This window comes from Pelophylax lessonae (assembly GCF_965119305.1).
Source record: "Pelophylax lessonae genome assembly, chromosome: 1".
NCBI classification, from domain to species: Eukaryota; Metazoa; Chordata; class Amphibia; order Anura; family Ranidae; genus Pelophylax; species Pelophylax lessonae.
In genome coordinates this window covers 206,400,256-206,417,646 of record NC_138768.1, presented here as the reverse complement: position 1 = coordinate 206,417,646, position 17,391 = coordinate 206,400,256, and the positions used below count along the sequence as shown (strand labels likewise).

The window sequence follows — 17,391 nt, the reverse complement described above, 5'->3', positions numbered from 1 at the left end:
CAGATTGGTTTCCTTTGTATGAACAGCCAACTATCAGTGGTATAGAAATCCACCCCATGTGCAAGTTCACAGAAAACGTACACAATAATAGTATGTAACATGTAAAATGTGACCCTGACTTGAGTTCCCAAGAAGTTCTGAAACCACTGCTCAGTAGTGGGTGTTAGTAACATGCTTCGGAAAAATGTGCACTTGTACCAATGTGAAACTATATGATCTCAGTTAGCCTTATTATTTGAGGCACTGAAGAAGCAATGGAAATCATACACTTAACATGCAACCAACCAGATTATACCTTTTACCAGTTTAGTGCAATCAGAGCCACTATTACTTGCTAAGGGGTTGCTGCACTATGCTCTTTGCCTAATAAATATGATTAAAAAAAAAAACACCAATCCTAAGGCGCCAACACTTAAATTACAATCCAGTGGAAAATCTTATTACTCTTATTACAGGTAGTTGCTTTTACAGACACCAGAGAGATTGGTGGACTACATACACCAAAAAACAAACTACAGCCCCTAACATTCTGCATGCTTGATGTTTTATCCTATTGCTGTTAAAATATACATCTATTTAGATACGTTTTATATTTGTATTTAATAGCAGGTGGCTTTTTGTGCTTTGTTTTTTGGCGTTTGCCCTAAAAAAATAAGCCTTAATCTGTGAGAGAACAGTATATATCCACTAGGGGCCAATCTCTAGTGAAAGTATTACTGTTGCCCTAATTAACCAAACTCTTCTTTTTTGTTTTTCGAATATAAAGAAAAAATAAAAACTTGTCTCAACAAGCCCATTTTATACTAAAGTTTAATTAAAGGCAATATTTTTTTTTTAGTTTTGGATAAATTGGAGAGGGATTAGAGCCCATGTCAGGTTTTTGTCTGTGTCCCCATTACGGAGATTCACCCCCTCTATTTGTCCTGTTTACCGTTATCATTGAAAGTAAAAGAAAGTCCCAAATTTTGGGTTGTCCCTGGAAAATAATGGGGAAATCTTCCAATGGGGACACTAGTTCTTGTGACTTGGGGGTCCTCAAAGAAGATCCTTAATTTACAGGGATTTTTTCTCACTTCCTGTTTAGCTATGGGACAGGAAGTGAAGGGAAAACTCCCCAATAGGACACAAATGGCAAAAATAAAACCTGACAGGGGTTAAAACCCTTCCTTGCTCTTTCCAAAATGAAGAAAAAAAAAAGTTTGTCCTATAGTTCTTTCAGTTTTTATTGCACCCATTTTTGTCAATCAATCTCATTTTTTGTAGAAAGCAATTTTGACAACAGAGCAGAACAGAAACAAATACTTTAAGCCTTAAGGCTAACACATCGCACCACCTTTATCAAACACCCTGAATCTCTTTACAAAGAGAAAAAAACACCCTAATGAAGCTACACTTACAAATTATTCACTTCATTTTACATACAGGCAAACAATCTTTTCATTAATGGATGAGTCCATGTAGATATTGAAGTCAGCATTAGTTTGCTGTAAAGAAATCACATGCGGAACTGCAGTTAAATGGAACTGGCAAAACCCACAAGAAAGTGGATTCCAATTGTTTGCAGTTACACTTTAGAGAGGAGTCCAGACTCAGGGGCACTTGCTTTAATAAGGTTTTGAATGTCCTTAAATTTAGGATGGTCCTTATCCGCTACCAGCTGCAGAAGTACAGCTTCACTTGTAGTGATTATAATTCCATTTCTCGCTAGGCGCTGAAAATAAAGCACATTAAAAAAATCAGTGAAGTACATATTGCATATGAAAGGAAAACCACAGTCTTTTAAATTATTTTTCATTATACATGAAAGAACCAGCTAAAAGAATTAACATTCATGGCAATTCTTTAAATATCTTCAGTCTATATTTATTGAGGTACAAGAAGCAGACATAAAAGTCGTGCACTGGTGATCCTTTAATTTCCCAGAAGATCAACCATTAGACCTTAAACTGGGCATCTACTAGTGGAACTTTGTTCAACATTTTTCGTTACAAGAACATTGTAAGAACGTTTTTCTAATCATGAGGGGTCAAATTGATGTTTGTTTTTGACTGCAGTGACAAAAAAAATTCAAAGGAGCAGGATTTTTCCAAGTTTTGCTAACAGTATATATGGTTCACTTCAAAGTCGAAAGTTAAAAGTAAACTAGGTTTCGAATGACAAATTGTCAAGGAACCAAACGTTCTGAGCATTGTCATTCAAAAATGTACTAGTGTATGCCCAGCTTTACACTCACTACAGTCTATTGCATTAAAATAGTACCATGGGTTTTCAGGATCACTGTACAGGGAATTAAAGTATATGGAACTGTTATACACACATGGGGTTATAGCAGCTATATGTCTTCTTTTCCTTCAGGCAGCCAGCTTTCCGATAAAAAAGTAATCCGCGTGGCAGATTCGCTGCAGGATCACTCTTAGAAGCAGTGGGAGAGGTGCTCCTCCCGCCGCTTCCTGGGCTACCGTTACAGATTGCAGTGTCGGCAGTGTTTTCTAATAGGGATGAGTGATGGCAAGAAGGCCACCGCTCATCTCTATGCCCTTGGAGGGCCAGAGCGACGTCAACCTCACTTCCGGTTCTTGGGACATGTAAACATGATTTATTTTTTTCTTAAAGCAAAAGATAAAAAAAAATACCTTTTGCTTTTAAGGGTAGAGGACAGATCTCTCCATAAAGAGGACCTGTCATACTGTATTGTTATCGCAAGGGATGTTTATATTCCTTGCGATAGCAATAAAAGTGGTAAAATATTTTTTTTAAAAGGACAGTGTAAAAATGTAATGCAGAAAAAAAAAATTGAAGGCGCATCCTTTCCAGCGTTCTTGCGCGCAGTACTGAACGCATATGTAGGTCACGCCCGCATATGTAAACAACGTTTGTACCACACATGAGGTATCGCCACGAACGTCTGAGCAAGAGCAATAATTCTAGCATTAGACCTCCTCTAACTCTACACTGATAACCTGTATAAATGTACAATAGTTTGGTGCCATTCCACAAGCACACAATTTTAAAACATGACATGTTAGCTATCTATTTACTCAACGTAAAACCATCTTTCATATTATACAACAAATTGGAGAGGATTTTTTATTTAAAAAAAAAAAAAATTGCATTTGAAAAACTGCTGCGCAAAAACCGTGACACATAAAAAAATGGCAACGCTCGCCATTTTATTCTCCAGGGTCTCTGCTAAAAAATGTATTTTATATATATTATATATATATATATATATATATATATATATATAGCAAAAAAGGTTGGGACTTTGAATGAGGAGCACGGTGGGATTTGCGTGCGCCTCCATCCCTATTAAATATGCAAAAAAAGAGAGGGTTGGGACTTTGAATGAGAGTCATGAAAGGTCGACAGGGAAGGTAAAATACATTTATTGGTACATAACAAATGAGTTTTAAACATAGTAATAAATATATATTGCACAAGTAATGACAAGCTGGTAAGGCATCTCCAAATTCATGAATTTGACAGACAACAGTGCTGATTCCAGAAAATAGTACAATATTGCATATGTTAACATCATATAGGATTCAGATTCCAAGTAATTGAGTGTATGGTAAACATCATAGCCTCAACGCGTTTCGTGGACGCACATTGCCACTTCATCAGGAGTAGATGTTTGTAAAAATCTAAAAAAATATATGAGTAAGGAAAAAGGACTATGTTGATGAATGCCAATTTGAATGAGGGGAAAAGAGAGGGAACGGGGGAAAAAAACCCTATTACTCCCCAACACTTACATGACAGCTCTGAATACATGGCACTGAAGCTGTATAGGCTCCGAATGCGCCCCCCCCCCCCCCCCCGGGAGCTGAGCGCGCACAGGCAGGCGGATAAATGGAACATGTTGCACACGTGGTGATTATGGGCTAGGATATATAAGGTGCCAAGCCAAGAGTAGATAAACGTATACAATATCTGTAAAGGAGTATAATATATATTTGTATATGTAAGTAAATTTGTAAAAATTTGGATATTTGTATACAAATTAAGGTGTCAGAATACTCCTAAGCGGAGTGTGATAAAAATGAAGAGTAGGTGTAACATAAGTGTGAGAAAAGGGATGACAGGATGTGTGAGAAATCCGCCTGCATGCCAGAGAATACATGCGGTTAAAATGCAGTGATGACCGAATGACCGAAGAGTGAAGTGAAAGGAAACTAGAACGGGAAGAGAAAGAGTATCCAAGCTGGTGAAAATTAGCCAAAACCAGTGAAGAATGGGAATAAAGAAATTGTGAGGGTGAGTGAAAGAGTGATAACAGGAGTGGAATCCAAGGTAAGAGTCCTACTCACAGACAGAGTGCTCCGTGTCAGCCAGGAAGCCACCTTGCACAGTGAGCCCAGCATCATGATGGTGTACATCCCAGAGCACCACGTGGAGGGCAGATGCCATAGGCATTACCGTCCCGTGGGCTGGCTATTGTACACTGGATGGAATAAGACACCGCCGGCGCGATGGCGCCAAAATGACATCACGCGTCAGCGGGAGGCATGGCGCAGATGCGCGGCGGTACCGCCCACCCAGTCCCCTACACTGAGAAGCAGAGGGAGAGAGGGAGGACGCACGGCACGCATCGCAGCTCCTGGGGAGCAACACAAGAGCCAACCAGATAGCAGGCCAGTGAAATCTAGAAGTATGAAAAATGCTGGAAAAATAAATGGCAATAATAAAAAATACTAGAATACCTTCCCTGTCTACCTTTCATGACTCTCATTCAAAGTCCCAACCCTCTCTTTTTTTGCATGTATATATATATATATATATATATATATATATATTGGGAGTTCTAAATAATTTTCTAGCAAATAAACAAACAAACTGATTTTTACTTGTTGTAAACAAATATCGGAGAAAGGTTGGGTCCTTAACCACTTTACCGCTGCTCACTAGAGCTCTACTGCGGCAAAGTGGCTCGATAACGTCTGGCGACGTCTGATCACCGCCGCTCTTCCCCGATCGTCGGGGAATTGAGTGTGGAGATCCGCCCGCTTGTGTAAACAAAGCGGGCGGATCTCCTAAGTGACAGGCAGGGTCAGATTGCAGGGTTCAGCATAGCTGAACCTGCGATCTGTCCCTGTGTCACTCAGTCACCTCCCCCCACACGTCAGTAAGCACCAGGCATACATTAACCCCTCCCTCTCCAATAAAATTAACCCCTTCCCTGCCAGTGTCATTTTTACAGTAACAGTGCATATTTATAGCACTGATTACTGTAGTAATGTCACTGGTACCCCCAAAAATGTCAGTCAAGGGTCCGATCTGTCCACCGCAATGTCACAGTCCCGCAAAAAAAAAAAAAATAAAAAAAAAAATCGCAGATCGCCGCCATTACTCGTTAAAAAAAAAAAAAAAAAAAAAAAAAACACCAAAAACGACAGAAATCTTTCCCTTAGTTAGTAAACGCAATAACTTTTGCGCAAACCAATCAAAATACGCTTATTGTGATTTTTTTTACCAAAAATATGTAGCAGAAAACAAATTGGCCTAAAATGATAAATTTTGATTTTTACATTTTTTGGGGGGAATTTCATATAAAAAAAAATGTGAAAAATATTGTTATTTTTTCAAAATTGTCGCTCTTTTTTTGTTTATAGCGCAAAAAGTAAAAATCACACAGGTGATCAAATACCACCAAAAGAAAGCTCTGTTTGTGGGAAAAAAAATGACAAAATTATTTTGGGTACGGCGTTGCATGACCGCGCAATTGTCAGTTAAAGTCGCACAGTGCCAAATCGCAAAAAGTGGCCCAGACGTAAGACAGCAAAATCCTCTGGTGGTAAAGTGGTTAAGTGGATCTATAACACCAGTTCCAAAACATAAAAACAGAGTGCAATGATTTGCAAATCCCATACACACATTTTATTCACAATAGAAAACATATTAAATGTTTAAACTAAGCAAAAATGTACCATATTTTGAAAAAAATAAAAAAAAATAAAGTAATTTTAAAATTGATGGCAGCAACATGTCTCAAAAAAGTTGGAATAGGGCCATGTTTACCACGGTGTAACTTCCCCTCTTAACAAAACGCTGTAAATGTCTGGGAACTGAAGAAACCAGTTGGTGGAGTTTTGGGTAAAGAATGTTGTCCCATTCTTGCCTGACATAGCAGTCTAATTGCTCAATAGTTCTTATTTTTTGTTGTATTTTTCATTCGAAGATGTGCCAAATATTTTCAGACAATGAAAGGTCTGGACTGCTGGCAGGGCAGTTAAGCACCCTGACTCTTCTACTACAAAACCATGCTGTTGTAATAGATGTAATAGATGCTTTATGTGGTTTAGCATTGTCCTGCTGAAATACGCAAAGCCTTCTTTGAAAAAGCCGTAATCTGGATGGGAGACTATGCTGCTGTAAAACCTGGATATATCTTTCAGCATCGCTGATGCCTTTTCTGATGTGCTAGCTGCCTATTCCATTACGCACTCATGCCCCCATACCATTCGAGATGCAGGCTTTTGATGCTGATATCAAGCCAAAAGGGCTGTCTCCTCCTTAGTTTGGCACTCATGGCTGCCAAAATAGTCACATTTTTGATTTGTCTGACCACAGAACAGTTTTCTACTTTGCAATAGACCATTTTAAAGGAGCTTTGGCCCAGAGTAGTGTTTTTGGATCATGTACAGATATAGCTTCTTCTTTGCATGATAGTGCTTTAACTTGCATTTTTGGATGACAAAGCAAACTGTACTCAGACAGTGATTTTTGGAAGTATTCTTGAGCCCATGCAGTGATGTCCATCACAGAGTCATGCCATTCTTTAACGCAGTGCCATCTGAGGGCCCGAAGATCAAGGGCATTCAATATTGTGTTTTGGCCTTGTTCCTTGCACACAGAGAATTCTCTGGATTCTCTGAATCTATTGATATTATGTACTGTCATGATATTTAAAGTCTTTGCAATTTTACATTCAGGAACATTGTTCTGAAATTGTTACACAAATTTTTAGATGCAGCTTTTCACAGAATGGTGAACCTCTGCCCATCTTTTTTTCTGAGGCTCTTTAAGATGCACTTTTTTTCCCAATCAAGTTACTTACGTGTTAATTAACCTTCCAGCCCTTACTGGTTAGTACAATTTATTTTGCCAGCTATTTGTTGCCCTGTCCCAACTTTTTTGAGGTGTTGCTGCCATTAAATATCAGTATTACTTTCTTTATTTTCCTAAAATGGTACATTTTCTCAGGTTAAACAATTGATATGTTTTCTATTAAGTATAAAAATGTAGGTTTATGAGATTTACAAATTCTGTTTTTATGTAGATTTTACACAGCATCCCAACTTACTTTGAATTGGGGTTGTAAAAATAAACTTTAAAAAAAATATATATATTTTTTTTGGATAGGTGATCATATGATCTTTGTTGTCCGCTGTATAAGGGACTTTGAAAGGTGAGGGTGGAGACTGCAGGGGGGGGGGGGGGGGGGTGGTGTCAGCAGGAGAATGCAAAGAAGCAAACCAACCATGATGGGATGGATGCTCTTCCATGCCCTGGCGTGGTCAGTGTGAAATAGGAAAGCACTGGCAGAAACACCTGGTATTTCACACAAAGGAAGCAGTGCAAAGAGAACAGGATACTTTTTAATACAAGTACATGTTACAACAGATATCAGGAATATGAAATGTTGAGGTAGTATAACTATAAAAATAGGAATCTCTAGGTGTCTGCACACACCTTCACAGTAGGCGTGTAACAATATATTTAACCCCCAGGTATAGTTTCACACTTCAGATGCACTTTCAGGAGAAAATCTGTGTGGTGAATATTAATGATTCATTTCAATTATGAACTTTTTGTGTTTTGTTCACACATAAGTAGATTGTACTGGTTAACACACTGTGTTAGCACAGTTTGCTTAACACTTCCACCTTATAGATTAAAAATTAGGTATTGTGTAACTATATGGCTTATGTTTAGCCTTAGCACATTACAAGGCAAAAATTGTCACTTTAGGTTTTGATTAACACATAGTCTAGGAAACAATAGGGCACTTTAGGTGCCAAACTAATACTAAATAATAAAGAGTAATTTAATTGTTTTTGAGAAAAAAAATATTCCCCTGTAGTTGATCCATGTACATTGTAAGGATTTTACCAAGGTTTGTTGCAGATTCCTACCTTTTGTTATTCCTAAGAAATAGCAGTTTGTGTCTGTGTGGAAAGTTAGTAATTGTAAAGTCTTTTTTTTTTTTTTTTTTTTAATAACAATGTTATACTTACCTCTGTGCTGTGCAGTTGGTTTTGCACAGAGCAGCCTGGATCCTCCTCTTCTCGGGTCCCTCGTTTCTGCTCCTGGTCTCCCTCTCCTATCGAGTGTACTCAGAGCAGCAGCTTGCTATGGGGGCACCCGAGCCGAGCTGCAACTCCATTTGTCCATTCAGACACGGAGCTGCCGTTCAGAACTGCCCCCTCTCTCTCTCCTGAGTGGCTGTCTTTGACAGCCACGAGAGCCAATGGCTCTGCGGCTTTATCTCAGCCAATCAGGAGGGAGAGTCCCAGGAAGGCCGAGGGACTCATGGACATCGATGGATAGGGAGGGGGCATAGGTAAGTATTAGGGGTGCTGGGGAGGACTGCTACACACAGAAGGCTTTTTATCTTAATGCATAGAATGCATTAAGATAAAAAAACCCTTCTGAATTTACAACTCCTTTATTCTAATAAGAGTGATTTTATAATGATCAAATCAGCTGTTGCACATGAGTTCTAATGAGGAAAGTAGCAGGGTCTGCGTCCCATTAGATGCGATTTCCTTTTGGGAGTATATCACGAAAAGTGTAATTTTTGTTGCAGGGGATGCCCAAAATCTGACTTGTATCCTAGTGCAGACTTTTGGGAAAATCAGTAAGCCAATCACACAAGCAGAAAATGACATTTTTCTGGGACGTTCTGTACACCATCTGTGTACAAAATGCGTCCACGCTGACAGATTATATTGCATTTTACAGAGAAATTCAGTGTTGCAGATTGAAAACGAAATGTAATTAAAAAAAAAATTCAATTACAATATGACTCGTGTAGCAATTGTATATGTTATATAAGTTTTGTTTATGCTGCAGTACTGATCGGTGTATTTTGAGAGCGGGGGAAGTCTACCCGCTGTCAGAATGCAATAGCAAAGCGAGGATTCCCCTATCCACTTCAAATGTGTGGATGGGGGAATTGGGTCAGTTTTATTCATTCAACACGCTCGAAAAAAAAATACCCATGTATGGCCAGCTTAAGAATACTAGTAGAGAGAGGAGTAATGCCCCATACACACGTGCAGATTATCTGCAGACTTTTGTCTGCAGACTTACCAAAACCATATAATATGAGGTCAAACCTAAACACTTTCAATTTGTATGCAATCCGGCAGGCCCCTGCACTACATAGAAAAGGTAAGTCTGCAGACAAAAGTCTGCAGATAATCTGCAGGTGTGTATGGGGCATTATACCCAGGGATGGTCTTCAGTTATTTTTTTTGCCAGTGTTTAACCACTTTAACACTGCTCACATTGCTGCTACTGCTGCAATGTGGCTCGTTATTGTCCAGCGACGTAGACCTACGTCGCTGGACTCTGCCCCTTGTGGGCGGCGCGCGCCCGCCGCCGGAGGCTCGCTCCTGCTGTTTTCAGTCACAGCGGGAGTCGGGCTAGGGGAGGAGCGGCGGCGATCGCCGCTGCTCTTCCCCGATTATCGGGGAATCTATTTTGGAGATCCGCCCACTTGTGTAAACAGAGCGGGCGGATCCCTTCAGTGACAAGGAGTGACAGATCGCAGTGTTCAGCATAGCTGAACATGCGATCTGTCCTTATGTCACTTAGTCACCCCCCCCCCCCCCCCACACGTTAGTAAGCACCAGGCATATATTAACCCCTCCCTCTCCAATAAAATTAACCCCTTCCCTGCCAGTGTCATTTTTACAGTAACAGTGCATATTTATAGCACTGATTACTGCAGTAATGTCACTGGTACCCCCAAAAGTGTCAAAAATGTCAGTGAAGGGTCCGATCTGTCCGCCGCAATGTCGCAGTCCCACAAAAAAAAAAATTGCAGATCGCCGCCATTACGCGTTAAAAAAAAAAAACACCAAAAATGACAGAAATCTTTCCCTTAGTTAATAAACGCAATAACTTTTGCGCAAACCAATCAAAATACGCTTATTGTGATTTTTTTTTTACCAAACATAGGTAGCAGAAAACAAATTGGCCAAAAATGTAAAAAAATTTGGATTTTTACATTTTTCTGGGGGGAATTTCATATAAAAAAAATGTGAAAAATATTGTTATTTTTTCAAAATAAACGCTCTTTTTTTGTTTATAGCGCAAAAAGTAAAAATCGCACAGGTGATCAAATACCACCAAAAGAAAGCTCTGTTTGTGGGAAAAAAAAGGACGTAAATTTAGTTTGGGTACGGCATTGCATGACCGCGCAATTGTCAGTTAAATTCGCACAGCGCCGAATCGCAAAAAGTGGCCTGGACGTAAGACAGCAAAATCCTCCGGTGGTAAAGTGGTTAATCCAACTGTAAGCAGCAATATAACCAGAAGGTTAAGAGTCGGTTCACACTATGGCGATCCGACTTCGGGGGCGACCTGTGAAGTCGCGTGCACAGCGACTTCGACGCGACTTGCACGGACTTCACATAATGGAAGTCAATGCAAGTCGCTCCGATGTCGCCCCGAAGTAGTACAGGTACTATTTTCTAAGTCGGAGCAACTTGAGTCGCTCCTATTAGAACGCTTCCCGTAGCACAGAATGGCACGCGACTTGTCAGGCTGACAAGTCGCCTGACAAGTCGCAGTAGTGTGAACCGGGACTTAAAACTTTGCGTATCCTTCAATTGATGAGTAAAATGTTTTTAGCTGGACTTGCAAATGTAAAAAAATGATTTGCTGCTTGTTCCTTTAGCGGTTTGAGAAGACATTCATCAGTATTGTACACTGCCATAGCAAATCAGAATACAGTGACAAAGTAAAACCCTTAGCTCAGTACCGCATAAAACATTTAGTTGAAGTTCACTGATGTTTAACTGGTATAAGAAGTAAGTTATGTGTGATGATCTTGGAGTGCACAACAAATGATGCATGGATTGTGCCTGCGGTAACTTTCAAAACTGTAAATGTCAGCAGTGCATTTAGTATGAAAATTCAATTTGCCCTTATGCTACAATCATTTAGTGGCTCAGCACACACTAGCTGGGGGCACAGAAAGCAAGGTCTCACTGCAATTTAGCTGGGTCATTCAATGCTCAAATCTGCCTTCCTACTTCACCCATTCTTAATTTCCTGGCTGCCATACATCAGATAACAATCAAGACCAGTCAAATATAGTGTAAAAGAAAATGTGTTCCAAACATCACCTCTGTATAGACCAGATCAACAACCTAATGAAGAATTCCTGAACAAGTAAGCTCTTCGAAAAATTTTAATTAGAAAGCGTTGTTTAAGCTTTGAAATAGAAGCTAAAACCATCTCGGCTTCTGAAACTTTAGGGGTTCTAAAAACTTAAGGATTTTTTTACTTCTCTGTAAAATCCTTTTCTTGGAGTATAGTACGAGACACAGGCTCATAGAATCGCTTTGCTGCCGCCGATGTACAGTATGCCATACATCAGCAACAGGGGGCTTTGAAGACCGTAGAAACCAGTAATGTGTCTAAATCTAACTGACATTTTTCAGCCTGATTGCTTAAACACACTCTTGACAAACCCCCCATGTTTCCTGGGCTCCATGCACCCAACCACAGACCAGGGGCTATCGTGGCAGGTGCTGGCAGGTAGAGGGGAGGAAGACAACAGAATGTCCATCCGCTGATCCCCCCTACCTAGTATGAACCCAGGAGCAATGTGTATAACCTCACTTCTGGCTTCTGCTGTTACTTTCCCTGGCCAATGTGGCCATTGTGATTCTTAAAGCGGACGCATACTGTGTTTGGTCCTAAGACACAAGCTTGATTTGACCTCAAAATTGTTATATGGGTCAAATCATTGAGGTGAGCAGGTAATAATAATCACGTGGTGGAGATTGGAAGCAGTAAATGTGGGATCGTTGTACTTGATCGTAGTGATTATAATCGAGAAATGCAGCGTATCTTAGGTGATAATCAAACTTATGTTCCACTCTCCAGGGACCCCAAAGTTTCCTACAAAAAGACTCTGGAGGGCATTGTAGAGAGAGGATATAATCAAAATATATTAAACAAAAAAAAGCATTCTTGATCCCTAGGTGCCCTCGCACTCCGGTCATTTACTATCTACCAAAATTGCACAAGAGTCTGACTTCCCCCCCGGGTCGTCCCATTGTCAGTGGCATTGACTCTGTGACGTCCTGGGTGGGGAAGTACATCGACTCTTATTTACAGCCATTGGTGCAAACCACACCTTCTTACATTAAAGACACGAGACATGTCATTAGCCTCCTAACGGGTTTGATCCCCACTGATCATCTTTGGATGGTCACAGCTGATGTCTCCTCTCTTTATACAATTATTCCACACAATGTGGGGTTAAATGCGGTCAATATGTACCTCAATAGGGATTCTGACTTACCAACAATTCAGATATCCTTTATTATGGAGCTACTGGAGTTTGCTACTCACCATAATTATTTTTGGTACAATGGGCAGTTTTATTAACAGGTCACTGGGGTGGCCATGGGCGCTAAATATGCCCCGTCACTTGCCAACTTGTTTATGGCCCAGTGGGAGAAGGATGTCATCTATTCCCATCGCAGGCCGCAGATACTGCTCTGGGCTAGGTACATAGATGACGTGCTCCTCCTCTGGGATGGCCACCACAGTGACTTACTATCCTTTTTGGACTACTTGAATTCCAATGATCGGGGTATTCAGTTAAACTATGAGTGTAGCCAGTCTTCTATCAACTTTCTCGACCTCACCATAAGCATCAAGGATGGTCAATTTTCCACATGTACATATTTCAAAACAACCGACAGGAATTCATATATTCCTGTCGACAGTTGTCATTACGCACCATGGCTAAGGGCTATACCCAAAGGCCAATACCTTCGCATTAGGCGTAATTGTAGTGATTTTCAAGAGTTCCAATCTCAGGCTCGCATTCTCACTGAGAGGTTCCTTGATAAAGGATACAGTGAAAAATTTCTTGATGCAACACTTTTGGAGGTTAGTAGATTGGATAGAACGCAATTATTGAACAATGTGTCTAAAGCTGATAATAAAGACTCCTCATATAATTTACCTTTCGTTACCCCCTTTTCAACCCAACATATGAGTGTAAAAAATATAGTTAGTCGCCACTGGCATATTCTTGGCAATGACCCAGTTTTGGGCAGTACTCTGCCTGATAAACCACGTGTGGTATTCAAAGGGGCTCCCACTTTGAGAGACAAAGTGGCACCTAATGTTCTAGAACCACCTGCTCCCAAATCCACCTTTCTAAGCCAGTTAACTGGATTCTACAAATGCAACAGATGCCGAGTCTGTTCTTTCAGTTCTAACAAATGTAGAACAGTTAAAGAATTTGCATCTACTGGTACAGGCAGAGTACACGCCATAAAGCCATTTATCTCCTGCATGAGCACTGGTATTGTCTATTTGCTCCAGTGCCCATGCGGGCTTCAATATATAGGACGAACGAAAAGACCGCTACAAGTAAGACTCAACGAACATATATCAAATATACTCAAAGGTTTCCCTAAACATTCGGTGTCCAAACACTATGCCCTTGTCCATGATAAAAATCCCAGGAATACCTTATTCCTTGGGATAGATAAATTTGTACCTCATTGGAGAGGCGAACCTCTGGTTAGAGGCATCTCAAAGCTAGAGATGACCTGGATTCACCGGGTCAAAACATACGTACCGTTTGGACTCAATGTTGATATTGAAACAAACGCATTTATAGACAATGCTTAATATATCTAGTTTAATCGGGTTTCCTTTATTCTTAATCTTTTTCATATATTCATTTTAACATATTGTATTGTTATCGCCACAGGACAGCACTAATTACATGCAACCAGCATATATGTGTTGACACCTAATGGACCTTATTGGCTTTACATGGGTTCGGGTTCATCCAATTGATAGCCATGCAGGTCTGGTTTTTTAACCAATAGCTATTTGGGTTTGCTAAAAATTGATTTAAAACTAATTTTTATCAACATCATTAATTTTTTCCATCCATAACCTTCTATTATATTGTGAGGGTTAATTAGGGTGCTGTCCTGATGTGACTATTATGTTTATAACTCTGTAATACCGATTCATAACCACTAGATGGCGGTATACTCGATCCTTCATATGTGGTTATAATTATCTTTTTATTTGACAATTGATTGCTGTTAAAAGCACTACATTAAATATAATTAATTTGCAGGGTATATTGAAACTCCCAATGTTGTTTTATATATACTGTTTGTAGGTGTCAATCTCTGGGTAGCATGTGAGTCATCGTTCCGGTCCCGGTTTCCCCCACTTAAGATGGCGGGATGATGCTCGCTTGCTTCCGGTTTTTGCTCACCTCCCTGCACAAATAGATGGCGTCAGTACGCCGTCCGCACCTTTGAAAACGTCATCTGTGACGAAACGTCGTCAGGGCACGGCGTACTGACGTCATCGGATCGCGACCAGAGAGTGCGGGTGAGCGAAGCAGTCCGGCCGTCGGCTGCACACAATTGCTCATTCCTTCCTGGTCTTCTGTAAGTGTTCCTGTTTTTTTACTTGAATACATTTTACTGGTTTTACGCTATGGGAGCCTCTTTCTCTCTTTTTGATTGGTGAACTTTTGGATACATCTGAGGACCAGTTGTTCAAGTCCATGGTAGGGCCCCCATATCATTGACTATCTTACAGGCTTGGTTGAATAATAGATCTGGTAAGAGGCGACCCCTACTGGTGTTTTTTTGGTATTAAATCCTGGTGTCACATTGGATTGTGATTTGTACACACTCGTTTTCATTTTTACATGGTAAGAGGCTGATCTAGCTGGTGATGGTTCAACACCCAATTTCCTCATCATTGTTTTTTTCACTTTTTTATTATTGTCGTCTGGTAAGAGGCAACTTCAGCTGGAACACATTAATTGTTTATCTGCATTAACCCTTATCTTTATTTGGTAAGGGGTATTTATCACTTAATCATTTTTTTTATTTATATACTAGTTCACTGTCATCAGTGATCCTTGGTGGCGGTTCATTTCACACATAATTCATCCTTCAAGTCACACTGTGGTGATAATTTATTTAGTTGTTGGGTTTTACGCTATTGCGTATTTTTACATTTTTTTCATGATCCAATGACCATTGAGTATACCGCTCACGTGGGCCTGGATCTTCTATCAAGGTGACAAGATATATAGAGCATCTGCTTCTTTCCTACCTCAATCTGGTAAGCTTATACCCATAAGGGAGTCTGGTCCAGGATCACATCCAGGATTTTGTCATCTTCATTTATTGTTGGGACTTTATGGACTTTACACCTCCATTGATCATACTTAGCGCAACTTAATTTACAAAAATTTACAAATAAATGTGCACCTTTCTTGTGGAAGCAATTTGATGTTGGACTGTATTTATTCATAATTATTAATCTTTTTAGAATTTTTTTTTATTTTTGCTGATGTTATATGGCTGTGCTGCACTTTGTGGTGCTAGACCTAAGATTGGGGAGTGCTGTGGATCCAATGTTACAGCAGCAACCTAAAAGGGATGGAGTTGTTTACATATAGTTTTTGAGTGCTATTTTAGGTGTACAGATTGAACTTTTTGAATAAATTTACAGAAAATATATAAGGTTTTGAGGTTTTTAAGTAATCTGCAGGCCCAAAATGACTTTCTAGGCATGTGTGCAAAAAAAATGTTGGAAGGCATAAATCGGGGAGGGGATAGGGAGCAAAACATGAACTTGGCTTTTGGATCTAGGAGGAACAAAAGGAAGTCTACCGAAATGGGCAGACTTCCCCATGGGCGCTCTAGCTTTATTTTTACTGGATAGAGAGTGTTTTTTATACCTGTAACTGCTTGACCTCCAGAAGATTTATCCCCCTTCATAACCAGACCGTTTTTTGCAATACAGCACTGCGTTATTTTAACTGACAATTGCGTGGTCGTGTGACACTGTACCCAAATAAAATGTATGCCCTTTTTTACCCACAAATAGAGCTTTCTTTTGGTGGTATTTGATCACCAATACAGTTTTTATTTGTGCGCTATAAACAAAAAAAAACCCCAACAATTAAAGAAAAAAAACAAACCACAACTTTCTGCTATAAAACACATCCAATTAAAAAATGAAATCATCTAATACTCGCATATAAGCCCACTTTTTCAGCACATTTTTTATGCTGAAAAAGCCCCTCGGCTAATACTCGAGTGAGGGCAGTGGCGTCAGGGGGGGGGTGACTGACCACATACCTCAGCAATGTAAAATTTATACAGCATCCAGTGATTGGTGGGCGATCTGAGGCAGCCGCAAGGAGAGTGATTGGAGCTCTCAAGTTTAAGCATTGATGTTGGGTGTGGGCGGGGCCGGTATGCAGGGCTCCGCTCCTTTGTTCCGTGCATAGACTAACAGCAGCTGGCCGGGGAGGAAGGTGGCAGGGGGGCGGAACCAATTGTAACTACAGTATGTGCACCCACGGTGGTGTATATTAAACCTGAATTATGCACCGCTGTGGATGCACATACCACACCCGACATCAGTGTTTCAACTTGACAGCTCCAATCACTCTCCTTGTGGCTGCCCAGGATTGCCCACCAATCCCTGGATACTGTATAAATGTTACACTGCTGCATGTCCTGCTGTAGGCTGCAATCTATGTTTCATCTGATGCCGCCATTCTTCCCTCGGCTCCTGCGTGCTGCTAGGATTTTAAGATAAGTGTGCAATATTTAACTAATTGGTGTCTTTGCAGTTTAGCTAACTCCTGAACCTTGCACACTGTACAACGCATTCCTGAACCTTGCCACCCACCAGCATTACCCGCGAGCAGTAACCACCAGAAGTACCCGCCAGTAGGGATGATGGAACGGTTCAGGTCCACCATCGGTTCGGCCCGAACATTGGGTGTTCGAGGTTCGGCCGAATTTAGAACTTTTTGCCCAAAAAGTTCAGAATTCGGCAACCAGAACCGACCAAAATGCAATGCTTCAGGAAATGGGCTTTAAAAGCCCGTGATTGGACCAGAACCATTAGCAAAAGCCAATTGAGGGGGCAGGAGAATGCTAGGAATGTGATTGGAGTGACTAGGGGGTCCCTAGACCAATCATTCGTGAATACACCCCCCAGTATATAAGATAGCCCCCGCCATATTCCTAGCATGGTTATACTGGACATGGAAGCAGTTCTGTTAATTTTACTTTAAAAGTGTCATTTAGCATTTATTAGTGTGAGGAAAGGGATATCTAGTGT

At 40.4% G+C, this 17,391-nt stretch overlaps 1 protein-coding gene across 1 annotated transcript in view; it reads right to left on the bottom strand.

The window, feature by feature from the left end:
- Positions 1-1,338: 1,338 nt before the first annotated feature.
- Positions 1,339-17,391, bottom strand: part of ISOC1 (isochorismatase domain containing 1) — a 91,417-nt gene continuing 75,364 nt past the window's right edge. Inside the window, exon 5 of the mRNA XM_082243798.1 lies at positions 1,339-1,711. Coding sequence (XP_082099924.1) covers positions 1,565-1,711 — 147 coding nt within the window. The 3' untranslated portion in view covers positions 1,339-1,564. The remainder of the gene's footprint in view (positions 1,712-17,391) is intronic.